Source organism: Littorina saxatilis, linkage group LG10 (assembly GCF_037325665.1).
Source record: "Littorina saxatilis isolate snail1 linkage group LG10, US_GU_Lsax_2.0, whole genome shotgun sequence".
Taxonomy (NCBI): Eukaryota; Metazoa; Mollusca; class Gastropoda; order Littorinimorpha; family Littorinidae; genus Littorina; species Littorina saxatilis.
In genome coordinates, this window is record NC_090254.1 from 9,767,765 (window position 1) to 9,793,331 (window position 25,567).

Below are 25,567 nucleotides of genomic sequence, written 5' to 3' on the forward strand. Positions count from 1 at the left end.
TGTTTTTATCACACAGCAAGCTGCTTTCCTCGTGTATTTTTATGTTCATTCATGTATTGTACACTTGGCAATAAATTATCTATCTATCTATCTATCTATCTATAAATGAAATGCATCAGTCATTCCCAATGTAGGTATCGTTCAAATCGGCGTCATTCTACAAATGCAAATTCATACATATTATGCAGTAGTCTTTTTTTTTTTGGCTTTACGTCCAGCCGACCACGAAGGGCCATATCAGGGCGGTGCTGCTTTGACATATAACGTGCGCCACACACAAGACAGAAGTCGCAGCACAGGCTTCATGTCTCACCCAGTCACATTATTCTGACACCGGACCAACCAGTCCTAGCACTAACCCCATAATGCCAGACGCCAGGCGGAGCAGCCACTAGATTGAGTAGTCTTTTCTCAATGGGCGTCTTTATAATTAACTTCACTGACAAGTGACACTTGAAAACGATAGAATTCAGAATAGTCCATGTGCAATTGCTATACAACTGTAGAACACTGTGGATCACTTATTGAATTGACAATCTCTCCAAGTTGAACGTACTGCATGTGCAACACTGTACACTTACAGCCAGATCTGGCATCTTGAAGTCAGCAAAGATGGAATTGTCCTCAACGTCATAACCATCTTGGAAATCTGTCTGCTGGCTGGACAGGGACTCCTGGCTGATCCTGGAAAACAAAAACAAGCAAAGTCATGACAAGTTTCAGGTCAGTGTTCACCACATCTTCAGTGTTACTCTTTACACCGGTTCTTGTTTTCTCTCTTTTTCCGTTTTTTCTTTTCTTTTTATAATTCACAGCACGTCTCAATTATGGGATATAAGTCAATGCCAGTTCTAGTTTTAACATTTACCTTCCACATTTACTTTAATTAAAAATAAAATCACCATTGAAGTCAGAGTCCGACTAAAACTCATATAGGCAGCTGGCCGAGACTTTAAACATGTGTGCATGTGTGTATGTCTTTAATCAAAATAAAAAATATTCTAACTAAAATGAATTGATACACAAATATTATTTGTAGTTTTGACCAACATAGCAGTCACTATTCAACTCAACTGCTAAGGTAGTCTTGTAGAAAAATTACTCGTTCTGTGTCAAATGCCATATTTTGGTCCAAAATGCAAATGACATATAATAATCCATCTAAAGCTAGTCACAACTAGGGAACAACTGTCTCACCAACTGTGACCAACGCCATTGCGTTTGTCAAGAGAATCCTCGGAAGTGCTGCCCTTGACGAAACCGTTGCGGTCAGCGGTGTCTGTGCTGCGTGGGATTGACGAAAGCGATGAGCCGCGACTGATGTCCATTTTACCTGCAGCAAGAGTGTCGGCATGACTTTTACAATCAGTAATCCTTCAGTGCTGAATTTCTGTATCATGCCTGGACCAACCCTGCTCTGTGTGTGTGTGTGTGTGTGTGTGTGTGTGTGTGTGTGTGTGTGGTGTGTGTGTGGTGTGGTGTGTGTGTGTTCATGCTACAAACACTGTCTGCAAAAATGGTCACTAAATAAAAGGTAAGTCATTCACACTATCTCAATCTCTTCACATTCATGTGTGCACCTGGTCTGCATATATAATCAAACACAGACAACACACACACACAACCGCATACTCCGCACAGACTCCTCAACAAACACATCCAATGACACAAAACTATTCTCACAAACCATGCACAACCAGTGCCATTCCATAGAACAGAAAAACACACACGTTTTTAACCAAAAGACACAGACAGAAAAACAATACACCTTCAACCCTCCACATTACCTGAAGTGCCCACTTTCACAGGCAGCTTATCGTAGTTGTCACCGATGAAGGAGACGTCGCCAAACACCGCTCCGTCATAGCCGATGTGACCTGTGTGTCGGAGGTCGCTCTGAGGGGCACCAATCATCTCGGTCCGTAGCTTGGTACGTTTGGAGTTACGGCCTGACTCTGGGGAAACGACAAGGGGAGAAACTAACAAATGCACGATTAGTGAAGTGAATTCAATCAATTCATCCCTAATATCAAACATATCAGAAAACTAACGAATGCACGATAGCGAAGTGAATTCAATCAATTCATCCCTAATATTAAACATATCAGAAAACTAACGAATGCACGATAGTGAAGTGAATTCAATCAATTCATCCCTAATATTAAACATATCAGAAAACTAACGAATGCACGATAGTGAAGTGAATTCAATCAATTCATCCCTAATATCAAACATATCAGAAAACTAACGAATGCACGATAGTGAAGTGAATTCAATCAATTCATCCCTAATATTAAACATATCAGAAAACTAACAAATGCACGATTAGTGAAGTGAATTCAATCAATTCATCCCTAATATCAAACATATCAGAAAACTAACAAATGCACAATTAGCAAAGTAAATTCAATCAATTTGTCCAAAACAGAACACATTAAATATCATGGCAGTGCAAATTTGACATCTCAATATACCATTAACACAACTTCTGAGTAGGTTCAGAATGTGCAATACGCAGGAACTAAGTAGCTTGGAGCATCAGTTTTTATCTGTATAGTTCATGCTCTGACATCACAATTCAAATACAAGCAAAGAGGGAGGGAGAGACAGAGACAAGAGAGAGACGTACAGAGACAGAGAGAGAGACAGGCAGGCAAAGACAGAGAGAGACAAAGACACGGACAGAGACTCAAGAGAGTTTTAGGATATAGTAGAACCCCCATTGTGACCCCCCCCCCCCCCCAATTTAAGACTGTGCTGTTTTGGATTTCCTGTTTATACCCCCATTTTAAGACTCCCTCCTTTTTAAGACATGATTTTCTCAGATTTTTGGAGGTCTTAAAAGGGGGGTTCCACTGTCCTAGTAACACAGAGGACCAAAAGGTCTCCAGAGTGTAACAATCACAGACTGGCTCAACCAAAAGGTCTCCAGAGTGTAACAATCACAGACTGGCTCAACCAAAAGGTCTCCAGAGTGTAACAATCACAGACTGGCTCAACCAAAAGGTCTCCAGAGTGTAACAATCACAGACTGGCTCAACCAAAAGGTCTCCAGAGTGTAACAATCACAGACTGGCTCAACCAAAAGGTCTCCAGAGTGTAACAATCACAGACTGGCTCAACCAAAAGGTCTCCAGAGTGTAACAATCACAGACTGGCTCAACCAAAAGGTCTCCAGAGTGTAACAATCACAGACTGGCTCAACCAAAAGGTCTCCAGAGTGTAACAATCACAGACTGGCTCAACCAAAAGGTCTCCAGAGTGTAACAATCACAGACTGGCTCAACCAAAAGGTCTCCAGAGTGTAACAATCACAGACTGGCTCAACCAAAAGGTCTCCAGAGTGTAACAATCACAGACTGGCTCAACCAAAAGGTCTCCAGAGTGTAACAATCACAGACTGGCTCAACCAAAAGGTCTCCAGAGTGTAACAATCACAGACTGGCTCAACCAAAAGGTCTCCAGAGTGTAACAATCACAGACTGGCTCAACCAAAAGGTCTCCAGAGTGTAACAATCACAGACTGGCTCAACCAAAAGGTCTCCAGAGTGTAACAATCACAGACTGGCTCAACCAAAAGGTCTCCAGAGTGTAACAATCACAGACTGGCTCAACCAAAAGGTCTCCAGAGTGTAACAATCACAGACTGGCTCAACCAAAAGGTCTCCAGAGTGTAACAATCACAGACTGGCTCAACCAAAAGGTCTCCAGAGTGTAACAATCACAGACTGGCTCAACCAAAAGGTCTCCAGAGTGTAACAATCACAGACTGGCTCAACCAAAAGGTCTCCAGAGTGTAACAATCACAGACTGGCTCAACCAAAAGGTCTCCAGAGTGTAACAATCACAGACTGGCTCAACCAAAAGGTCTCCAGAGTGTAACAATCACAGACTGGCTCAACCAAAACTGGCGAGAAGCGGAAAGCAGCACACACACAGTGTGGGAGACGTTCCATGCGGAAAAAACCCTGTGAGGGGCCACTTTTTTTGCAGTCAGTTCAGATCGCTCACAACTGTAGGAGTCGTAGGAAGCGTTAGGCTTTATTTTTTGGTTTGTAACTTTCACAAATGCATCACCACAAGAAGCGACTAGATGCTTCAATGAATAGATATTGCAATGATTGATAATTTATGTCAAAACATCTCCCACACCAGGACACATAACACGTCACTCCACCAACCTTTCCTGGTGAGTAAGGTCTTTGGCAGAGAGATGGGGCTAGTCTTGGGCTCCACAAAGGGGACGGTGTTGTTGGGGCTGAAGAAGCCGTACTTTCCGCTGACAAGGCATCCCTTCCACATGCCAGGTGCTGGAGGGTTGCTGGGACTGAGTAAACAAAGAAATACATCAATCAATCAATCAATCAATCAATGAGGCTTATATCGCGCATATTCCGTGGGTACAGTTCTAGGCGCTCAGCAGTGATGCCGTGTGAGATGAAATTTTATACGGCCAGTAATTGCAGCCATTTCGGCGCATATTTACCTTTCACGGCCTATTATTCCAAGTCACACGGGTATAGGTAGACAATTATTAACTGTGCCAAAGCAATTTTGCCAGGAAAGACCCTTTTGTCAATCGTGGGATCTTTAACGTGCACACCCAATGTAGTGTACACGGGGGGGAGTTCGGACACCGAAGAGAGTCTGCACACAAAGTTGACTCTGAAATAAATTTCCGCCGAACCTGGGATCGAACTCACGCTGACAGCGGCCAACTGAATACAAATCCAGCGCGCTACCAACTGAGCTATATCCCCGCCCCAATACATGTGTAATGTCTACCTCTACCGTAGTTTTAAGAAGAAGAAGAAGAAGTAAGGTGAGGAAAGAATGCTTCATCTTGGCACCAACTCTCATGTATGGGCGCATAGAAACACACACACACTTTATCTTCATGCCTACCCCCTTCCCCACCCTCCTCTCTCCCCTCTCTCTCACACACACAAATGCACACATTTGCAGATTATTATTGGAATCCCTATATTGTATTATTTCTGGACAGTTTACCATAGCACATTGATCAGTACTTGTGTACTCAGTCTTTTAAAACCGTCGCGATGTAACCCTTGTGGTTGAAAACGACGTTAAACACCAAATAAAGAAAGAAAAGAAAGAAAAAAAGTCTTTTAAAGTGATCTTTTCATCCAGGGTACAATTCAAAATTTGCTTCTTAGATCGGATGTTTTTTCCTCGAAGATTCATTTTCTTTCTTAAAAAAACGATCAGATTTCCTCTGAAATTCCATGGATTCAAGGACAATTCCCAAGCCTGGTGATGTACTCACTTTTTATCCAGCACAACGATGATATCGTAGTTCTTGTAGTACAGGTGATCTTTCTCCACTGTGTGACTAGGATAGTCTCTCACTGCCTTCAACTGCACTGGGCGAATCTGGTCAAGAAAGAAAACTACATTGTATCACACGAATGTGGTCAAGAAAGCAAAATATAGTCAATCACATTTTGTGCAGCAAAGTCAAATGAGAACTGTACATTTTGCACAAAGACTAACAACTTCTCAATTACCCTTCATGTGGAGGTCTTGTGTATTGGCATCTGACATGAAATATCAACAGTGAACAACTTTCAAAATATACTTCACACACACACACACACACAGAGCAAAGACTCAAGGATCTGCCTGTTATTCATTTTTGAACAAAGTCACGTACAAAGAAAATTGATAAACAGATAAACAGATTGCCAAAGAAAACAAGTAAAACAGAAGGCAAGATGACCTAAAAACCAAATCTGACAATGGATTCCTTGCAATTCAAAACTGACGGCAGCCACAGAACCATGCATCTACACACTTCCCTCCCCTGCCACTTGAACCCATGCACTTCCTCTCCGTGTAACACTGGTTCCCTACCTGCGGCAATGTCAAGAAGAGTTGACTGAAGGTTGGTCGTCGTTCTGGGTTATGCTCCCAGCACTTCTGCATGACGGCATAGAACTCTTTGGGACACAGGTCTGGCTGTTCTAACCTCTGGCACTGGGGCTCATCCACTGCCTCAAGAATCTGTGGACAAAAAAATCAAGCACCTGTAAGAATCTTCATGTTTCTGGCAGCGGAAAGAAATTCAGATGTGGATGGAGCAGCGAATGCAGGGACGGGGCGGCGTGAGAACACAGAACACCGGAACAAGGAACAGGTGTAAAAAAAAAAAAAAAAAAAAAAAGAATCTTCATGTTTCAGAGTGCCGTTGAGCTTGGGGAGGTGGGTATGGGAGATGCAAAGTCTGTAGTAGAATCTTCTTGTTTAAGAAATAGAGACAAGGACAGAGAAATTGGATTGACTGAGCAGTGTGTGTTTCAGAGCGAGTCGGGTGGTGGTGTACGTGGTAGGAAGTGGGAGGTTAAGATGAAAGGGGCCTGGCTTTCGAGGTCTGATTCTTCATTATCTCTGAGACTGGTCCACTGTCCTGAGAGTTTGCGAGAACTAACTCACCAATATGGCTTTACTACAATCATTTCTTTTCCAACTTTCATGCCTATATCTTTCATACAGACTTTCACTACAAATAGCTGTCTTCAGTTATGCAATGTAAGGCTCTTGGCATAATTTTTATTCACACAAAAATAACACAACAGAACCAGTAACTGCTGTCCACTCAAACTGGCCCAGGGCAGAGAGCTAGACGTAAAGAAATAACTCTCAAAGAGAGACACTGTATGCTGAGGAAGTTGATACATTCACTACACCCAACCCCCTCCCACCCCACACTACACCCAACCCCCTCCCACCCCACACTACACCCAACCCCCTCCCACCCCACACTACACCCAACCCCCTCCCACCCCACACTACACCCAACCCCCTCCCACCCCACACTACACCCAACCCCTCCCACCCCACACTACACCCAACCCCCTCCCACCCCACACTACACCCAACCCCCTCCCACCCCACACTACACCCAACCCCCTCCCACCCCACCCAACCCACTCCCACCCCACACTACACCAAACCCACTCCCACCCCACACCCAACCCCCTCCCACCCCACACTACACCCAACCCCCTCCCACCCCACACTACACCCAACCCCCTCCCACCCCACACTACACCCAACCCCCTCCCACCCCACACTACACCCAACCCCCTCCCACCCCACACTACGCCCAACCCCCTCCCACCCCACACTACACCCAACCCCCTCCCACCCCACCCAACCCACTCCCACCCCACACTACACCCAACCCCCTCCCACCCCACACTACACCCAACCCCCTCCCACCCCACACTACACCCAACCCCCTCCCACCCCACACTACGCCCAACCCCCTCCCACCCCACACTACGCCCAACCCCCTCCCACCCCACACTACACCCAACCCCCTCCCACCCCACACTACGCCCAACCCCCTCTGTCACGATCGGGTGACAGAGACCAAGAAAGTGTCACTCAGTGGAGTGCCTGTTCTTGGTCGTGTATGATAGAAAGCGCCTGTGCGTGATATTGGGTTACAGCAGAGTTTGCTGACGGTGCTCTACGAGCACGGATGTTTTGTATCGCACGAGTTTTACAGTGGAGGTTTCTGCTGTCATAGCTAGGGCTGACGGTTTTTCGCTGACAGCGCACACGGGATTTTCACGGATTGAGTTTGCTTGGGAGGCAGAATTGTGTATAGCTGGACTGGGTTTTGGGACAAGGTCAGTCACGTGTATTTGGCTAGGTGGTCTGTCAGAGACTCAAGGACGGCACACTTGACACCCAGCGGCAGAAGGGGAAGGATCGTATACACAGTTTCTAGAGTATGATGGTTTTTCACCGAGTATTATATTCGGCACTCTAGGGGAACTTCCACTAGTTTTTCCTTTCTCCCTGCCACGTATTTTGCTGAGGACAAGTCGTCAATTTTCCTTCGTCGGCGATGGCTTTCGCATAAGGATTCGACAAGGGGTTCTGGACGGTTTTGGTCACTGTTGACGAACAGAGGCTGGTCCAGGGAGGAAGCGGACTTTGCTTCCATTGAGAGTACAATCATAGGCTTTTGAGGTAATAAATCATTATTTAACGCTGTTGATGAGTCTGTGTTGTGGAATGAAATACTCTCTGTTGTTCTTTCCAGGTTAGCGCATAATTTACTCTCTGTGACGCTAAAATACTAATCTGTATATGGTTTTTGCAGATAGGGAGAGAAGGACGGAAAATGACTGTTTTGTTGTTGTAAAAAGTCCATTTTGTGCAGGCCCACGTGCTCGATGAGATATTTAAAGATGACATGTTTTAAGGTGGTGGGTGAGGGGTAGCTGACATGTTTAGTGCACCGATGCTTTCTGTTTGCAGCCTTCGTTTCGTTTCGCTTCGTTCGCCTCGCTTCGTTACGTTCCTGTAACATCTGCACGGCTGACTCTGGCGGGAACTGTTGAGGCTACGCTAACCAGGAGACCGGCTAACCAGGAGACCGGCTAACCAGCGGACCGGCTAACCGGCAGCGGACCGGCTAACCAGCGAACCGACTAACCAGCATACCGGCTAAGCAGCAGCAGCAGAGATAAAGCTAAGTGCACCATGTCGTACGCACCCCGTTGACCACCGTTGTCTTTTCGTATCTATGATTTCATTGGAGTAGTGACAACGTGGGGTGTGTGACACCTGCACGAACTAGGGCTTTTCGGACAGAACATTCTCATTTAACTATATTTACACGGGTTCAGCGTGTTCCTATAATTTTCTACATACTACTGGCATTTTGTCAGTGAACACTGGTTTTTTACGTGTTGAGAACGTAAAAGGAACATATTTTGAGTGAAGGCTCGAGGGAGGTGGAGAGTTTATACATAAACAGGCGTCTGAAACTTATACTTTTGTTGACTCTATTTAATTGTATGACTGCGAGAGTGGATCGTGGTGTGGTTAGTTAATTAGTAGTAATTAACCGGTTCATAATCACCTTGAGTGATATATTGAAACGTGACACATGGGGGCCAAGCCGGGATTTACTCAGTTAATTTCTGACTGATAAAGACCCACCAATTAAGGATAACTAAGAGCAGATAATCTCGTCAGTGCTCGACTTATTTTCTGCTTGGTGCTACCCTTTTTTGTATAGTTTTGATCATATACCACACCTTAAGCGATTCACATCTTGCAGGAAATGTAAATTGTAATTTGTGAGTTATTGTATGCGCTAACTGTGATTACTTCCCTTTCCTTTGTTTGTGAATCTTTGTTGTTGTACGTTCAGAGTTTTCCGTTGCAGAGAGCTGAGCGGGGTTAACGGATTTGTTGTTCGTTTTACTCAGTTTTCTCTACATTGTTGTTTCGCATTCTGTAACAGGTTACATTTCTACCGTCTTGTTTTACTTGGATTTTTCTCCATATTTTGACTTTGTTGGAATTTTGGGGGGGAAGGGTCCGAGGACTTCTGTCCTAACCAAGGCTGTGGGAGACACTCTGTTTCACCGCAAAAAGCAGCCGATAAAGTAGGCCACGGCTGTGGGAAACACTTTGTTTCACCGCAAAAAGCAGCCATAAAGTAGGCTACGCGATTTGTTCTACACCGTTTGGATTTTTCTTCTGCATTTTCTGGTTGCTGGATTTTTGTATCCACCGCTTTCATCACCGCGTGTTCTAGCTATAGCTGCGTTAGACTTATTTTGGTAATAAAGCTTTGCTAAAACTAACCATGGCTACAGGGGGATCTCCTACGAGGAGAATAACTTTCGAGACTCCTGGGAGCGAGCAACCGACTGAGCGAGACGCACGCGTTAGAGCCCGAAGCGTTCTAAAACGCTTAGAAGTAGAACGGAAGGAAGAATTTGAGCGACTGACAAGAAAAGAAGAACGTGACCGACAGGACAAGAAGGACGAACTTGACAGACAAGAAAGGGAACGACAGGCAGAACGACAGGCTGAACGAGACAGACAGGAAAGGAAAGAAGAACGTGACAGACAGGAAAAGAAAGACGAACTTGACAGACAAGAAAGGGAACGACAGGCAGAACGAGACAGACAGGAAAGGAAAGACGAACTTGACAGACAAGAAAGAGAACGAGACAGACAAGAAAAGAAAGACGAGCTTGAGAGACAGGAACGACAGGCCGAGCGTGACAGACAGGAACGGAAAGAGAAAGAGCAGGCGGATCGCGATCTCCAGCTAGAGCTAGCTAGGCTACAGGCCGAGAAGGGTACGCTTACTCAGGCTAGCGCGCCGACGTTTGTTGCCGACCGTACGAGACTGCCGACGTTCGACGATGACAAGGACGAGCTCGACGATTTTTTACGCCGGTTTGAGCGCATTGCATCTGACCAGAAGTGGGAAGAGGCCACGTGGGCTAGCCGCCTTAGCACCTGCTTAAAAGGACGCGCATTACAGCTCTACAATGCTTTGGATGACGACGAGGCGAGAGACTATCAGGCACTTAAGAAGGCGTTACTCCAGCGCTTTAACCTGACTGCTGAAGCCTACAGACGACGTCTGCGTAACAGCAAGAGACTGAGCGGCGAGCTGAGTCATCAGTTTGTGGCACGCCTTAATCTCTACCTGCGGCGCTGGGTGGAGATGGCCGAAAAGGACTGGACCGTCAACGACCTTGCCGACCTCATTGTCATGGAACAACTGATGTCCAGCCTGCGACCTGAGGTGGTGACCTTCGTGCAGGAACACCAGCCAAAGACTACTCAGGAGGCAGCCGACTGGATCAGAGTGCACGAGGACGCCCAGGCGATCTCCGGCAAATCTTCAGGCTCACGGCCAGGAAAATCGGGAAATTCGGGTTCTTCAGGACCCAAGGACGGGAAGGACGATCAGGGACACAAGGGATCGAGTTCCAGATCTGACATCCAGTGTTACTACTGCAACAAGCGGGGCCACGTGAAGAAGGACTGCCACAGGAGACAGGCTGACCAGAAGGGCGTTCACTTTGTTGGCAGTGAGGAGTTAAGGGACGTCACGAGCTCATGCACCATTCCACAACTCTGCGTTCCGTGCTCCAGGAAACATTTCCAGCCCCACTGCAACGTCTACGTTAACGGAGTGAAGGGCGAAGGTCTGCGGGACACAGGGGCAGACATGATAGTGGTTCGGGCGAGTCTAGTTCCAGCTATGGCCTACACAGGAGACAGCATCAGGGTGAGAATGGCCGAGGCATCTCACGCTTACGACTTGAACACGGCAGTGATCAAGGTCGTAACCCCGTTGTTCACGGGGACCATTGTGGCCGTCGTCATGGACGATCCTCCATGCGACCTGCTCATTGGAAACCGGGTCCAGTTTGTGGACGGCGTCACCAGGGAGGTTCCCGTTTATCGGGCTCCCGACGTCATTTCAGTGCTCACGCGGGCACAGGCGGAGCGAGAGGACAAACCTCTCAAACCCCTACCTGCTGCACGAGCTGCCCTGGGGAACGTGACCCCCGCGCTTCTCGCGAAGGCTCAGGATTCTGACCCGACCTTAGCTACTCCTCGGGAGCATGCGAAGTCGGGGAAGGTGAAGCTGAGCGGGAAGCATGGGAGGTCAAGGTTCCTCAGGGACAAGAAGTTGCTCTACCGTGAGTTCAGCAACCAAGAAGGTACATTCAAACAGGTTGTCGTGCCTCGCGAGTTTCGCGAGGGTGTCATGGCAACGGCACACGACTCGATTCTGGGAGGTCATCTTGGTACCAAGAAGACCACGGATCGTGTCTGGCGCCACTTTTACTGGCCAGGCATCTGCACGGATGTCCGACGTTTCTGTGCGTCCTGCGATAAGTGCCAGAAGGTGGTTGCCAAAGGAAGGGTGAGGAAGGTCCCCTTGGAGAAGATGCCGCTCATCGACGAACCCTTTCGTCGGGTGGCAGTGGACATCATCGGGCCCATCTTGCCTGCGTCTGAGGACGGAAACAGATACATTTTGACCATGGTGGACTACGCTACTCGATACCCAGAGGCGATCCCTCTGAAATCGATTGAAGCCACGCGAGTAGCTGAGGCTCTGGTTACTATGTGGTCCCGGCTGGGAATTCCATCAGAGGTACTCACCGACAGAGGCACGCAGTTCACGGGAGGAGTGATGGCGGAGGCAGCACGACTGCTATCACTGGAGCAGCACTTCACCACTCCTTACCATGCTCAGTGCAACGGACTGGTGGAAAGGTTCAATGGCACCTTGAAGACCATGCTGAGGAAACTAGCTCAGGAGAAGCCACGCACGTGGGACAGGTACATCCCAGCATTGCTTTTTGCATACCGCGAGGTTCCTCAGGAGAGCTTGGGCTTTTCCCCATTTGAGTTGTTGTACGGCAGACAGGTACGCGGTCCCATGGCTATCCTGCGTCAGGCTTGGACGGACGAAGAAGCCGACGAGGAGGTGCAGACGACAGCGACCTACATAGTAGAACTCAGGAACAGGATTGAAGAGACCTGCAAACTGGCTCAAGAGAACCTGGGAAGAGCAGCACAGCGTTATGCGCGAGGGTTCGACCGCAAGGCACGGCCGCGCAGCTTCAAGATTGGAGAACGGGTGTTGCTACTTCTACCTGTCAAACACAACAAGCTACAACTGCAGTGGCAAGGACCTTTTGAGGTGACAGCGAGGGTGGGCCAGAACGACTACAGGATCATGATGCACGGGAAAGCACGCCTGTACCACGCCAACCTGCTGCGCGCCTACATAGAGAGGACAGCCTACGGGGAGAAGAACAAAGACCAGAAGAACAAAGACAAGAAGACAGAGAAGGTTGCAGTCATCAGGGGTGAAACGAGGGGTTGCTCGTTCTTACGGACGACCTTTCTGTCTGGAGACGGACCATCAACCTCTGCAATATCTTCAGGTTGCAAGGTTGGCAAACGCCAGACTTATGCGCTGGGCGTTGATTCTCCAACCGTACCAATTCACGGTACGCGTCATACCGGGCGCCAACAATGTTGGAGCTGACTTTCTCTCTCGGGCTGGAGAGGAGAACATGACTGTGAGCGAAACCGAGGTTTCGTCTTGAAGAGGGGAGGTGTGTCACGATCGGGTGACAGAGACCAAGAAAGTGTCACTCAGTGGAGTGCCTGTTCTTGGTCGTGTATGATAGAAAGCGCCTGTGCGTGATATTGGGTTACAGCAGAGTTTGCTGACGGTGCTCTACGAGCACGGATGTTTTGTATCGCACGAGTTTTACAGTGGAGGTTTCTGCTGTCATAGCTAGGGCTGACGGTTTTTCGCTGACAGCGCACACGGGATTTTCACGGATTGAGTTTGCTTGGGAGGCAGAATTGTGTATAGCTGGACTGGGTTTTGGGACAAGGTCAGTCACGTGTATTTGGCTAGGTGGTCTGTCAGAGACTCAAGGACGGCACACTTGACACCCAGCGGCAGAAGGGGAAGGATCGTATACACAGTTTCTAGAGTATGATGGTTTTTCACCGAGTATTATATTCGGCACTCTAGGGGAACTTCCACTAGTTTTTCCTTTCTCCCTGCCACGTATTTTGCTGAGGACAAGTCGTCAATTTTCCTTCGTCGGCGATGGCTTTCGCATAAGGATTCGACAAGGGGTTCTGGACGGTTTTGGTCACTGTTGACGAACAGAGGCTGGTCCAGGGAGGAAGCGGACTTTGCTTCCATTGAGAGTACAATCATAGGCTTTTGAGGTAATAAATCATTATTTAACGCTGTTGATGAGTCTGTGTTGTGGAATGAAATACTCTCTGTTGTTCTTTCCAGGTTAGCGCATAATTTACTCTCTGTGACGCTAAAATACTAATCTGTATATGGTTTTTGCAGATAGGGAGAGAAGGACGGAAAATGACTGTTTTGTTGTTGTAAAAAGTCCATTTTGTGCAGGCCCACGTGCTCGATGAGATATTTAAAGATGACATGTTTTAAGGTGGTGGGTGAGGGGTAGCTGACATGTTTAGTGCACCGATGCTTTCTGTTTGCAGCCTTCGTTTCGTTTCGCTTCGTTCGCCTCGCTTCGTTACGTTCCTGTAACATCTGCACGGCTGACTCTGGCGGGAACTGTTGAGGCTACGCTAACCAGGAGACCGGCTAACCAGGAGACCGGCTAACCAGCGGACCGGCTAACCGGCAGCGGACCGGCTAACCAGCGAACCGACTAACCAGCATACCGGCTAAGCAGCAGCAGCAGAGATAAAGCTAAGTGCACCATGTCGTACGCACCCCGTTGACCACCGTTGTCTTTTCGTATCTATGATTTCATTGGAGTAGTGACAACGTGGGGTGTGTGACACCTGCACGAACTAGGGCTTTTCGGACAGAACATTCTCATTTAACTATATTTACACGGGTTCAGCGTGTTCCTATAATTTTCTACATACTACTGGCATTTTGTCAGTGAACACTGGTTTTTTACGTGTTGAGAACGTAAAAGGAACATATTTTGAGTGAAGGCTCGAGGGAGGTGGAGAGTTTATACATAAACAGGCGTCTGAAACTTATACTTTTGTTGACTCTATTTAATTGTATGACTGCGAGAGTGGATCGTGGTGTGGTTAGTTAATTAGTAGTAATTAACCGGTTCATAATCACCTTGAGTGATATATTGAAACGTGACACCCTCCCACCCCACACTACACCCAACCCCCTCCCACCCCACACTACGCCCAACCCCCTCCCACCCCACACTACACAACCTTCCTGCTGTCCGTTCAAACCGGACCAGGGCTGAAAGCCGCAGGTGAAGAACTGCCAAAGGGTGACGCCGCAGGAAATGTTACAATTTAGAAAGCTGAACCCCTGAGTGATCTTTTTGGTAGATGCTATTTATAGGAAGACAGAGTCTCTGGCTTTAAGCTTTACATGTAGACTTGAGTCCAGGTGCAGGTTTTCGGCGCGGGATTTCTTTCCCAAAGTCAACTTTGTGCAGACTCGCCTCGGTGTCCGAGCACTCCCGTGTGCACGCATGCGCACGATAAAGATCCTAGGGTCACAGTGAAAGTCCCAGGCCTTGGACAACAAGAATACACGCATGCAGAGAGTGACGCCATAGGACCAAACGTCACTAACACAGGTAAACCCCCACCCCCCGCATCTCACCCAGCCCAAACACGACAAAACCACAAATCCTACCTGCTGTCCGTTGAGACCAGCCCAGGGCTGAAAGCCGTATGTGAAGAACTCCCAGAGCGTGACGCCATAGGCCCAGATGTCACTGGCGGGGGTGAACTTGAGGTAGTTGATGCACTCGGGGGCGCACCAGGCGATGGGCAGCTTGAGGCTGACTGCAAAGTTGCTCTGGTAATAATCCTTGCCCACACCTAGCGCTCGCGACAGGCCAAAGTCGCTGATTTTCACCTGGAGAAGTGAAGGTTTGGTTTGTCATTATTTGTGTTTGATACATTTTTTTCTTCTTCTTATGTTGCTGCTTGTAACAGGTATGTTTTAATTTGAATGGCTACTGAATTTATTCTAAACATAACTAGGTCAAATTCTTCAACATAGATTGAATTTACATAGTTTTAAAGCATGGATGAAGGCAAACACAGACACACTCTTCTCTCTCTCTCTCTCTCTCTCTCTCTCTCTCTCTCTTTGACACACACAAACGCGTGCTCACACAGACACACACAAACAAACACTTACACACAAACAGAGAAGCACGCACAGTGTCGAGTTACCACTCATCTCTCACATCATGCCCTTATAAAAATACCCCATCTCTCTCTCAAAACATATTCCTCAGACGCAACAGCAACATTCCATTGAACTCCTTTCTACAATAATTTCTTCCCACAACACTAGCACCACCACTAAAGCTTCATTTCTAGTTCACACCTTGCTTTTGGAGAAAACAAGAATGTTTCTGGCGGCCAGGTCGCGATGGATGAGTCGCTTGCTTTCCAGGTAACTCATTCCGTTGCACACCTGCTGGGCAAAGTCACACAGGCGGGGAACGGGGAAGTCTGGTCGCAGCGACGGTTCCTTCAAACACTCCAGTAGTGACCTCATGGGGGCCAGCTCTGTCACCTGGGAAAAGAGAGAGTGAATGTACAAGACTTGAGACAAAAAGATAGGGGTACAGACAGACAGACAGGTAGAAATAACCACATAAATCTAACAAATGAAAAATGAATAGAAATGGGCAGAAACAGTCTCTAAAGGGGTGGGAAGAGAGTTGAGAATTGAAAGCAGCTTCTCCACGACAACTACAGCCCACAGGAAGACCAAATCAACACGCTAGACAGGAGGAGCCAGACTACCATCCTTCGTCTGCGCACTGGTCACTGTGGGCGGAAGAAACACCTCAAGAGACTGGGACTCAAGAGACACAGCCCAATGTGAGAGTGGCTCAGAGGACCTTCTTCTTCTTCTTCAGCGTTCCAGAAATTCTGGTGACGTGTGAGCTCGTTTGCCCATTTGAGTTCCCCACACTATACTCTGAGAGCATAGTCAGCTTCACTCCGCTTTCGTTGGGTGCTCAGAGGACCAAACCCCTGAGCACATTCTACAGACATGCCCACATCTTGAGACGGCACTACTGGCCAGAAGACATCAGCCCAGGCACCAAGCTCCAGGGGACACGCTGTCGAACTGCAGAATACTGCAGACTTATTGGTATAGCCTCAGACCTGAGGATATGAAGGCCATGAATAACGAATGCAGAAGAAGAAGAAAAAGAAGCAGCTCCTCCAAGCTCAGCATGCATTAATCAAGTAGCACAGGTCTTTCATTCCACTAGTGATGATCTGAACCACTCAAGGCATGGAGAAAAAACCGTGTACCCCCTCCTTCCCTTCACAAACATAGATCACTAATTCAGCCAAAGCTTATCTTGTTCTCAAAACAGCTACATGTTTGTGTAAAACAAGTGGTTCTTGCTGGCTTCCTGCTTTCAACAGTTCAATGTAGCGCCATGCACCTCCCCTATCCTATACCCCCCCCCCCCCCCCCCCCCCCTGGAACCAAGCCAGCAAAACTAATCCCAAAGAGGCAGTGAAAACAGGACATCTTCTAGTACAGCTGTGCTAATGGGAGTCCGACCTTGGTGGGGAATCTATGAAGCTTTGGTCTGGAAAGTTTCTCCCTCAATTGGGCCGTCAGGTGGTCCCTCCTGTGATCAATTCTGATTTCATTACCGGTTCTTGGATTGGCTTGGCCTGTTTTTGTGTGACCATGGGGAGTATATAGAGGTACTAGCTCAGTGATCTGGGCTGTGTTCCTGTTCAATCTTATTCTTGTTTGGAGGAGGTTGTGTTTTTATCTTTCCAGTCCAGTCGCTAAAGTCTACATTTAAAAGCTAAAAGCCAGAGACAAACTCAATCGTCCTTTCAATAGCATCTTCCATGGAAGATCACTCAGGGGTTTCACTTTATAAAATCCTAACATTTACTGAAGTATGTTGCATGCTGAAATGTCTATGCTGCAAGCAGTATTTAAGCTTCAAGCGTAGATCCCGATCACACGGAACTCTCAACATGGATCATACTTCAAGAACTTTTAGATTTGTTCAAAAGCCTGACCCCATTACCACAATCATTCAAACTTTACTAGGTCATGCCAGGGTCATTGGATCATAACTCCTAACCGAACCAACCAAAATTAATACTTGGTGAAAACTCATCCTACCTCTCAGGACTCAATCAATCAATCAATCAATCAATCAATCAATGAGTCTTATATCGCGCATATTCCGTGGGTACAGTTCTAGGCGCTCTGCAGTGATGCCGTGTGAGATGAAATTTTATACGGCCAGTAGATTGCAGCCATTTCGGCGCATATTTACCTTTCACGGCCTATTATTCCAAGTCACACGGATATAGGTAGACAATTATTAACTGTGCCTAAGCAATTTTGCCAGGAAAGACCCTTTTGTCAATCGTGGGATCTTTAACGTGCACACCCAATGTAGTATACACGGGGGGTGGTTCGGACACCGAAGAGAGTCTGCACACAAAGTTGACTCTGTGAAATAAATTTCCGCCGAACCTGGGATCGAACTCGCGCTGAAAGCGGCCAACTGAATACAAATCCAGCGCGCTACCAACTGAGCTATATCCCCGCTGCAAGCAGTATTTTAGCCTCAAGCTTAGATCCCGATCACACGGAACTCTCAACATGGATCATACTTCAAGAACTTTTAGATTTGTTCAAAAGCCTGACCCCATTACCACAATCATTCAAACTTTACTAGGTCATGCCAGGGTCATTGGATCATAACTCCTAACCGAACCAACCAAAATTAATACTTGGTGAAAACTCATCCTACCTCTCAGGACTCAATCAATCAATGAGTCTTATATCGCGCATATTCCGTGGGTACAGTTCTAGGCGCTCTGCAGTGATGCCGTGTGAGATGAAATTTTATACGGCCAGTAGATTGCAGCCATTTCGGCGCATATTTACCTTTCACGGCCTATTATTCCAAGTCACACGGGTATAGGTAGACAATTATTAACTGTGCCTAAGCAAGTTTGCCAGGAAAGACCCTTTTGTCAATCGTGGGATCTTTAACGTGCACACCCAATGTAGTGTACACGGGACTGTAAACAAACCAGACATATGAACAAAACAAGCTGTAGCCCCCAATCAGCATACAACTCTTTACAAGTAAAGAGCAAATAAAATTGCACCACACATCTTAATTCGCAAAGGGGGATAAGGCACTAGCAGGTCTGCACACAAGTTGACCTGGGAGATCGGACAAATCTCCACCCTTAACCCACCAGGCACAAAATCATACGACTGAGATTCAAACACACGACCTTCCACTGGGGAGGCCGGCGTCTTATCCACTAACCCATTGCGCAGTCTAAAGGGAGATAAATCCCTCCCCATCCTGAGAGAAGAACTCACCATCATGAGCGTGTTCTCCCTATGGATGACGACGCCGTAGAGCCTGACGATGTTGTCGTGTTCGACAGCCTGCATGAGGGCCGCCTCCTTCAGGAAATCATGCTGTCCGCTCTGCATCTTCTCCTTGCTCAGGCTCTTCACCGCCACCTGCACCTGTAGGGTCGTTACAGGTGTCATGTTAGATGGAATGTGAAGAACGGTAACTGTGTACAAGGATAATCTTCCTGCATGTAGATTTCTAACAGGTGTCACGTTATATGGAATAAGAAGAACGGTCACTGTATACAGGGATAATTCTTGTGAAAGATTTTTCAAAAATCTTTCAAGTTACAGGTATCACGTCAGATGGAATGTGAAGAACGCTAACTGTGTATAGGGATAATGCTTGTGAATGATTTTTTTAAAATCTGAATTAAACATCCCATAAACTTACCTTTCTTGTTTTTTGATTTCACACACAGGGACGTTGCGAGAATGTAATTGTATATCATGTTCAGCAAATTTCCCAAAATGGTCATTTTTTTTTCTAATCAATTCTTGGAAGCTTTTGGTCGTTCAAAAAAGTTTGTACTGCCAAGATGATGGCAAAGTTGACCAAAATTGAAGTAAGTTTTGGTGTTTCACTAACAGTTGACGCAAAAGGCGAAAACGGGATAATTTGAAAAAGTTGCACGCAAGACAAGCTCCAATACAATCTCAAACAGATCCGACAAGGCTAATCCACCATTGCTCACACACAAGCACACACAGACAGAATTCTTACCACAAACGGAGGTGCATTTATAAAGGTTATGAACAGAACATTTTTGGAGGTCAACCTAGGTGGGATCGAAAGTGTTAAAAGGGGAGTTCCCCTGCATACCTTTTCTCCAGTCTCGGTGGTCCAGACGCCTTGCTGCACGACACCAAAGTCTCCCTCTCCCAGGGTTTTGTTGAGGGCGATGGCGTCCACAGGAATGAGCTGTTTGCCTGGTGGACGCACCACGGTCGAGATGGGTCGAGAGATGCGGTGCTCTGGCGGTGAGGGGCTCAGCGATCTTCCCGACGGTTCGTTTCCCCCTGTCCTCATGATGGCCTGCCAACAGAAGAGGGTTTATCGGTGTTATTGGTGTACGTATGTCTTCTTCCTTTATTAATAATCTTTTACCGAAAATGTACGTTTAAAATCGTCAACAGGCAGGTTAAGATTTGTTGGAAGCCAATTTGCTCTTTCAATGTATTCATTTTTGGCTCACGTAAGTGTAGCCTATGCGATGATAAACTTTGTCTGTCTGTGCGTGCGTGCGTGCGTGCGTGCGTGTGTGTGTGTGTGATAGAAACTTTAACATTTCCGAGTCTATGGATTACGTCAGTCTCGGTCAAAAGTGTTTGACGTGTGTGATAGAAACTATTTGAAGACGTCACATTATGACGTAAGAGGGTTAGACGTCACGCAAAGGAATTACTGAACGTCTCGGTCATTGTTATTGTGAGCGGGCCGAGACTACTTGCAGGGGCTCACATCCATGAGAGATGGCATAGGACAAATGTCCTGGACAATGTAAAAGCGATAGGACATTTGTCCCGGAAAAAAATTAATAGGACCTTTTTTGTCTCGCAACAAAACGGACACTAACAGCATGGTTTTGTCTGCTTGGAGAGACACATCGTAGCAAATCAAACTACTGTAAATTGGAAAGTAGTGACAGTTTCCAGATCAAATGAAAGCATAATCGGACAATAACCCCTTTGTGACAAAAACAATAGGACATATGTCCTCTTGCATGAAAAATGTATAGGACATTTGGAAAAAATATCCGTGTATGTCCGATGTCCGACGTGGATGTGAGCCCCTGTACTTGGCAGATCCAGGGTCTCGCTTTCTTGCACAGTTTCACCTATGCTTACTGTGTGTGTGTGTGTGTGTGTGTGTGTGTGTGTGTGTGTGTGTGTGTGTGTGTGTGTGTGTGTGTGTGTGTGTGTGTGTGTGTGTGTGTGTGTGTGTGTGTGTGTGAGCATGCAAAACCCACCAACCGGGTTTATGTATATGTTCACACAGTACCAACTGGGGCTAAAAAAACAAGTGGGTTCCACATTTTGGAACCCAGTTGTTTTATTCTTGATTCGTAACAACCAGGTTCCAAACGACTCAGAAAACAAGTTTTAGCAAAAAATATATTTTTTTTTTTTACGGAAAGAATGCCATATTCAAGATGATGACACTCTTTCCGTCAAAATTCCGTGCCCTATAGGCTACGAAATAGGTCAAATTTTATGCCTTTTTTAGTGTCAAATTCGTCCATGCCGGAGCGGATACTGCAGCCAGTGCGGTTGTAGTGCAAGCGCACTACAAAGACACTGCGCGCAGTGCCGTTGTAGTCCAAGTGCACTATCGGCTATGAACCCACTTGGTGGGTTTTGCGTGTATGTGTGTGTGTACTGTGTGTGTGTATGTGTGACGGAGTGATTGAGTTTGTGTTACTGTTTGTCGATTTCTTACGTGAGCCTTGAAGGCTTCGCCTCTTGTTAATGGTGTTTGTGACTGTTATTGTTAAGTCAGGAAAAGATTGCAACATGTGATTCAGGAGCCTTAAAAAAGATATACTGGACAAAAGAAAGGATGGAATTGTATGTCATTAAAATAGCGCCAAAGAGACACAAAAACTTGTTCATACACAAAATAAAATCTGCATGCCTGCCTGCGTGCACATGCCAAGGCGCACACACACACACACACGCACACACACACGCACGCACACACACACACACACACGCCACACACACACACACACACACACACACACACACACACGCACGCACGCACGCACGCACACACACACACACACACACACACACACCATAAACTCTCTCTCTCATTTTCACACACACCAGCCAACACATAGCACCAGTGCATTACCAACTCTCCAAACATTAACCACCCACCCACCCCCTCCCCCTAAATGAAGTAAACCTTGCGTTATATACTGGTAATCAATAAAATAGGTCTCTCACAACACCCCAATCTATAGCATGTGTTTTTGGGAGGGCTGTCATCGTGACCTGCACACTCATACGGCCTACATGTTAATCACTCACTGGATCCCATCAATTTTTATAATCAGTAATTGCATCGCATAAACTTTTACCACCCCTGGTCCGACTCAGACAATCTAATTTGATCTTTTGCTGGGAAATTATCTCTCCAGGAGCTCTGGAAATTAAGTGGTCTAATCAAGCATACATTCACACTTATACAGTATTCCTTGAGATTGTAGATAGCAGTAGCACTGGGGGTGGGGGTAGAGGAATGAGAGAAAATATGAAAATGAAGAGAGAAGAGAAATGTTAGAGAAGGGCTGGATGCGAACCTGAAATTTCCGCACAGCTGGGAAAAACAAGTCACTTACAAAACTCAACCAACAACAGTCTAGACAATACATGTATCTCGAAGAACGAAAAATCCTGACGTAAACTATGTAGCAATATAACTACACTGAAAATGGTCTGTATGACGCTGAGCTGAATGTGTAAAAAAAAAAGTTTAAAAAATAGTACATTCATGCATTGTACATTTTGCCATTGTCAACAGTCACATAAAGTTCACATTAAGAGGAAGCAGAGTAGACTATCTATCTATATCTCCATATTTTTTATTAACGTTTCACGCTGAATATTATAGGCTGCATAGAAAAGCGTTAGGCTGCATTGAAAAGCGTTTTCTACTCTAGTATCAATAAAATGAAAATATTTTGCATAAATTGGAGGAAACATCTGAAATTCTTGTCTGTGTCTGACTCAGAATGGCATCTCTCTTCAAGTTGTTGTTATGCTGAGCTGAATAAAGGTTTAATGTCAAAGAAACAAACAGAAAAACATCAGTTTGGAAGTAATAAACTGCGGGAAAAGTATTAGGGTGTCAGACAACACAGCAGGTGTACGGATATTGCAAAACAGCAGGAGTGAACATTTTGTTATGAAAATCTTTTGCAATATCATTACGCTGTTGTCTATAAAACTTTATCTTCTTGGATGCTTAGGCAATGCCGTGTATTATGCCGTTGCTTTTGTAGAGTACCAAGAGCATGCTAGATTGTATTGGTTCCCCATTATCAAGGTAATTTTGCTTTTGGTTAAAGTAATTTATGTAATAACTTCTGTCTCTGTAAGTGTAACTCAGTGTGTGTGCGCGCGGGCTGTGTGAGTGAGTGTGTGTGTGTGTGCATGCATGTATGTGTGTGTGTGCATATGCGTTTGCATGCACGCATCAGTGACCACACTCACAAGTGTTAACATGTGTGTTTGTGTGTGAGTGAGTATGGGCTTGCATGTGACAGCTTGAACTTCCAAGTGTCTTGACAATTCCTTTACATCAATTAATCTGCAAGACACATCACAGCTGGCCTTTCTGCTATCTAAACGACATCCAACAAATCCCTACATTTTCACAAAGAGGTGCAAACAAGAAACCCAATGAGATATATCCAAATAATTCCTCCCTGGAATCAGGTGTCCGGTAATTCTTTACCCCCCATCTCGGGCAGTGCCCTCCCCAAACAAAATCATCATCTCCCATTTCTACCAACCTCAACAAATAGATACACAGCTGAACTTTCTACCTATCACATGCAATTATTTCAGGTATGTGGCACCCTCCCACCCCATTATGACCGCTGACTTAAGGGTGGAAATGCCTGGACATGCTAACCCCCCATTCCCCATTGTGCCCCCAACAAAGCAGTAGTTTGAGCCGGGTAGATGGGTAGTTAATGGGGTGGCAACTGCCAAGAGGTGCTAGCAAATGATAGGGTCACTTCTACATTTGGGATTAGAGGGCAAGGGATTGGAGAGTTTTAAAGTAAGAGGTGAAGCTAGTACGTTTGTGTTTTTAATCAAACTGTCTTTATTAAACTCCTAGATATAACGTTTCGCTTGCTTGTTGCAAATCAAAGACAGGTACGTCTTTGTAATCGCAGTAACAAAGTTCTTTCTGTACTTCCTGATGCAATCTCACCCTCTTGACATAGAACACTTAACTGAGCGAAGTTCCTTTTCTGTTCATTATCTATTTCATTTTTGTTCGTCCCTTTAAAAGACCTCTGGGTCGACTAGTAGTGAAATTGTTTCATTTTTTTCCCATGATTGAACGTTCTTATATTAGTTGTTTTCTCCCCCGCCCCCCTCATTCTTGGTTTTGGAACATCAGCAGTTTAACTGTTTCAGATTTGTTAAGCTGATGTCAAAAACGTATGGTCACTTCCAAGTCCTGATTTGAACACTGCAAAGTTAAGCTTGCTTGATAGGCTTGTGTGTCTATCTTAGTAACGAGAGCAAGTTGTCTGTTTACCCAAGGAAAGTGTGTCACTCTTTCTAGACCTGTAAAAAGGTTGCAAGCACAGCTGTTTTAACCAAACTACCATTCCTTTCCAGTAAGAAAAAACCTGACTGGCATCTCTTGAAGTTGTCCAAAGTAAGTAAAACAGGTAGTGTTTTTTTCCTTGTGTACCTAGTGTTGTTTTTATGTTTGTTTCTTTGTTTTTTAAGAGGGTGGAGGGAGATGACATGAGTGTCCCTGGGGGTGGAAGGTGGGTTGGGGGTGCATTAATACAGACTGTACAACTTTGTGTTCATGCTGTTTAGCACACATACACAAAATCAACTGGCTGGTGTATATATGCTCAAGCTGTTTAGAGAAAGTAGAACAGCTGGTGTTTGTTTGTTGTTGTTTCTTGGGGGGGGGGGGGGGAGAGGCTGGAAGGTGTGGGGATGGGCTTGGGAAGCCACTGTGAGTTAACAAAGCTACTACTCTATCATGCAGTGTGAAGTGATCATCTCCTTTTAATGCCCAACCTCATTAAGACAGCAGTGGCAAAACACTCCCTCCCTACAAGTTTGTGTTAAATGCGGTAAGTTGTTGACCCACAATCATTAATTCATCTGAAACTATCCTTGTCATCTTGTAACTTTTCAACAAGGTAATTAAGCTCTAAATACACACAGCAGTGTTTATTTGCAACAGGGAAACTTGTCCTGCAATTATTCATGTCTGTGCTTAATATAGACAAGAGCCAAACTGTATAATGTTAGGTTAAGTTACAGGGACTGCTGTCTACAGCCTATTAATATTATAGTGCTGTGAACTTTACACAATCTTATGTAGCTACACAACAGAGATATGACCAGGATTATTCATTGTTTGTGAGCAGAATAATCTGAGGGTGATATTAAGATATATTCACTTTCTAGCAAGGAAGAGGTCCACTTCATTCATCTTAACAAGTATTTCTTGTCAACCAAACAGTCATCAGTATTCTGATGTGGCAGTGTGACGAGTTGTAACATGCATAATTAGAATAACATACAAACGGGGTATAAATTAATCATCAAGTCCAGCCACATGTTCCAGTACAGGCCCTGTTATACAGGTTTCAGGCTACAACCACACCAAGGCCTTCTACAAATAGGGTGGTTGAGTCAGAGAGTCTGGCTGACAGACAAAACATGGAGACAAATTTAAGAGAGAAACATGGACAAGCACACCGACCTTCAGCTGAAAAAGTCAAGTAAGAGAGGCATTAAAAGAGAGAAAGATAGAGCTACATACAGATTTTGAAGAAAGAAGGGTCGATGGACAAAAGTAAGGGTGGTGGTGTCAGACTCTAGAAAAATGAAAATAGGTTACAACTTCTTGTGGTTAAAATACCATCAGGTGAGTCACCAAAACATCCGTTTTACAGAACAGTGGAATCTGCTTACAAACCCTCCAAAAATGTGAGAAAATCAGGTCTTAAAAATAAGACAGTCTCAAAACGAATCTCAAAAAGGTCTTAAGGAGGTGGCAGGGGGGGGGGGGGGGGGGGG

General features: G+C 45.8%; 1 protein-coding gene across 3 annotated transcripts in view; it reads right to left on the reverse strand.

Moving 5' to 3' along the window:
* The window catches only part of LOC138978127 (activated Cdc42 kinase-like), a 106,215-nt gene that overhangs the window by 28,784 nt on the left and 51,864 nt on the right, over positions 1-25,567 (reverse strand). For all 3 annotated transcript variants that reach the window (XM_070350773.1, XM_070350772.1, XM_070350771.1), the window contains exons 4-7: positions 19,593-19,805; positions 18,731-18,883; positions 15,713-15,904; positions 15,008-15,232 (exon numbers count right to left, since the gene is read on the reverse strand). In XM_070350773.1, the coding sequence (XP_070206874.1) occupies positions 15,008-15,232; positions 15,713-15,904; positions 18,731-18,883; positions 19,593-19,805 (783 nt within the window). The remainder of the gene's footprint in view (positions 1-15,007; positions 15,233-15,712; positions 15,905-18,730; positions 18,884-19,592; positions 19,806-25,567) is intronic.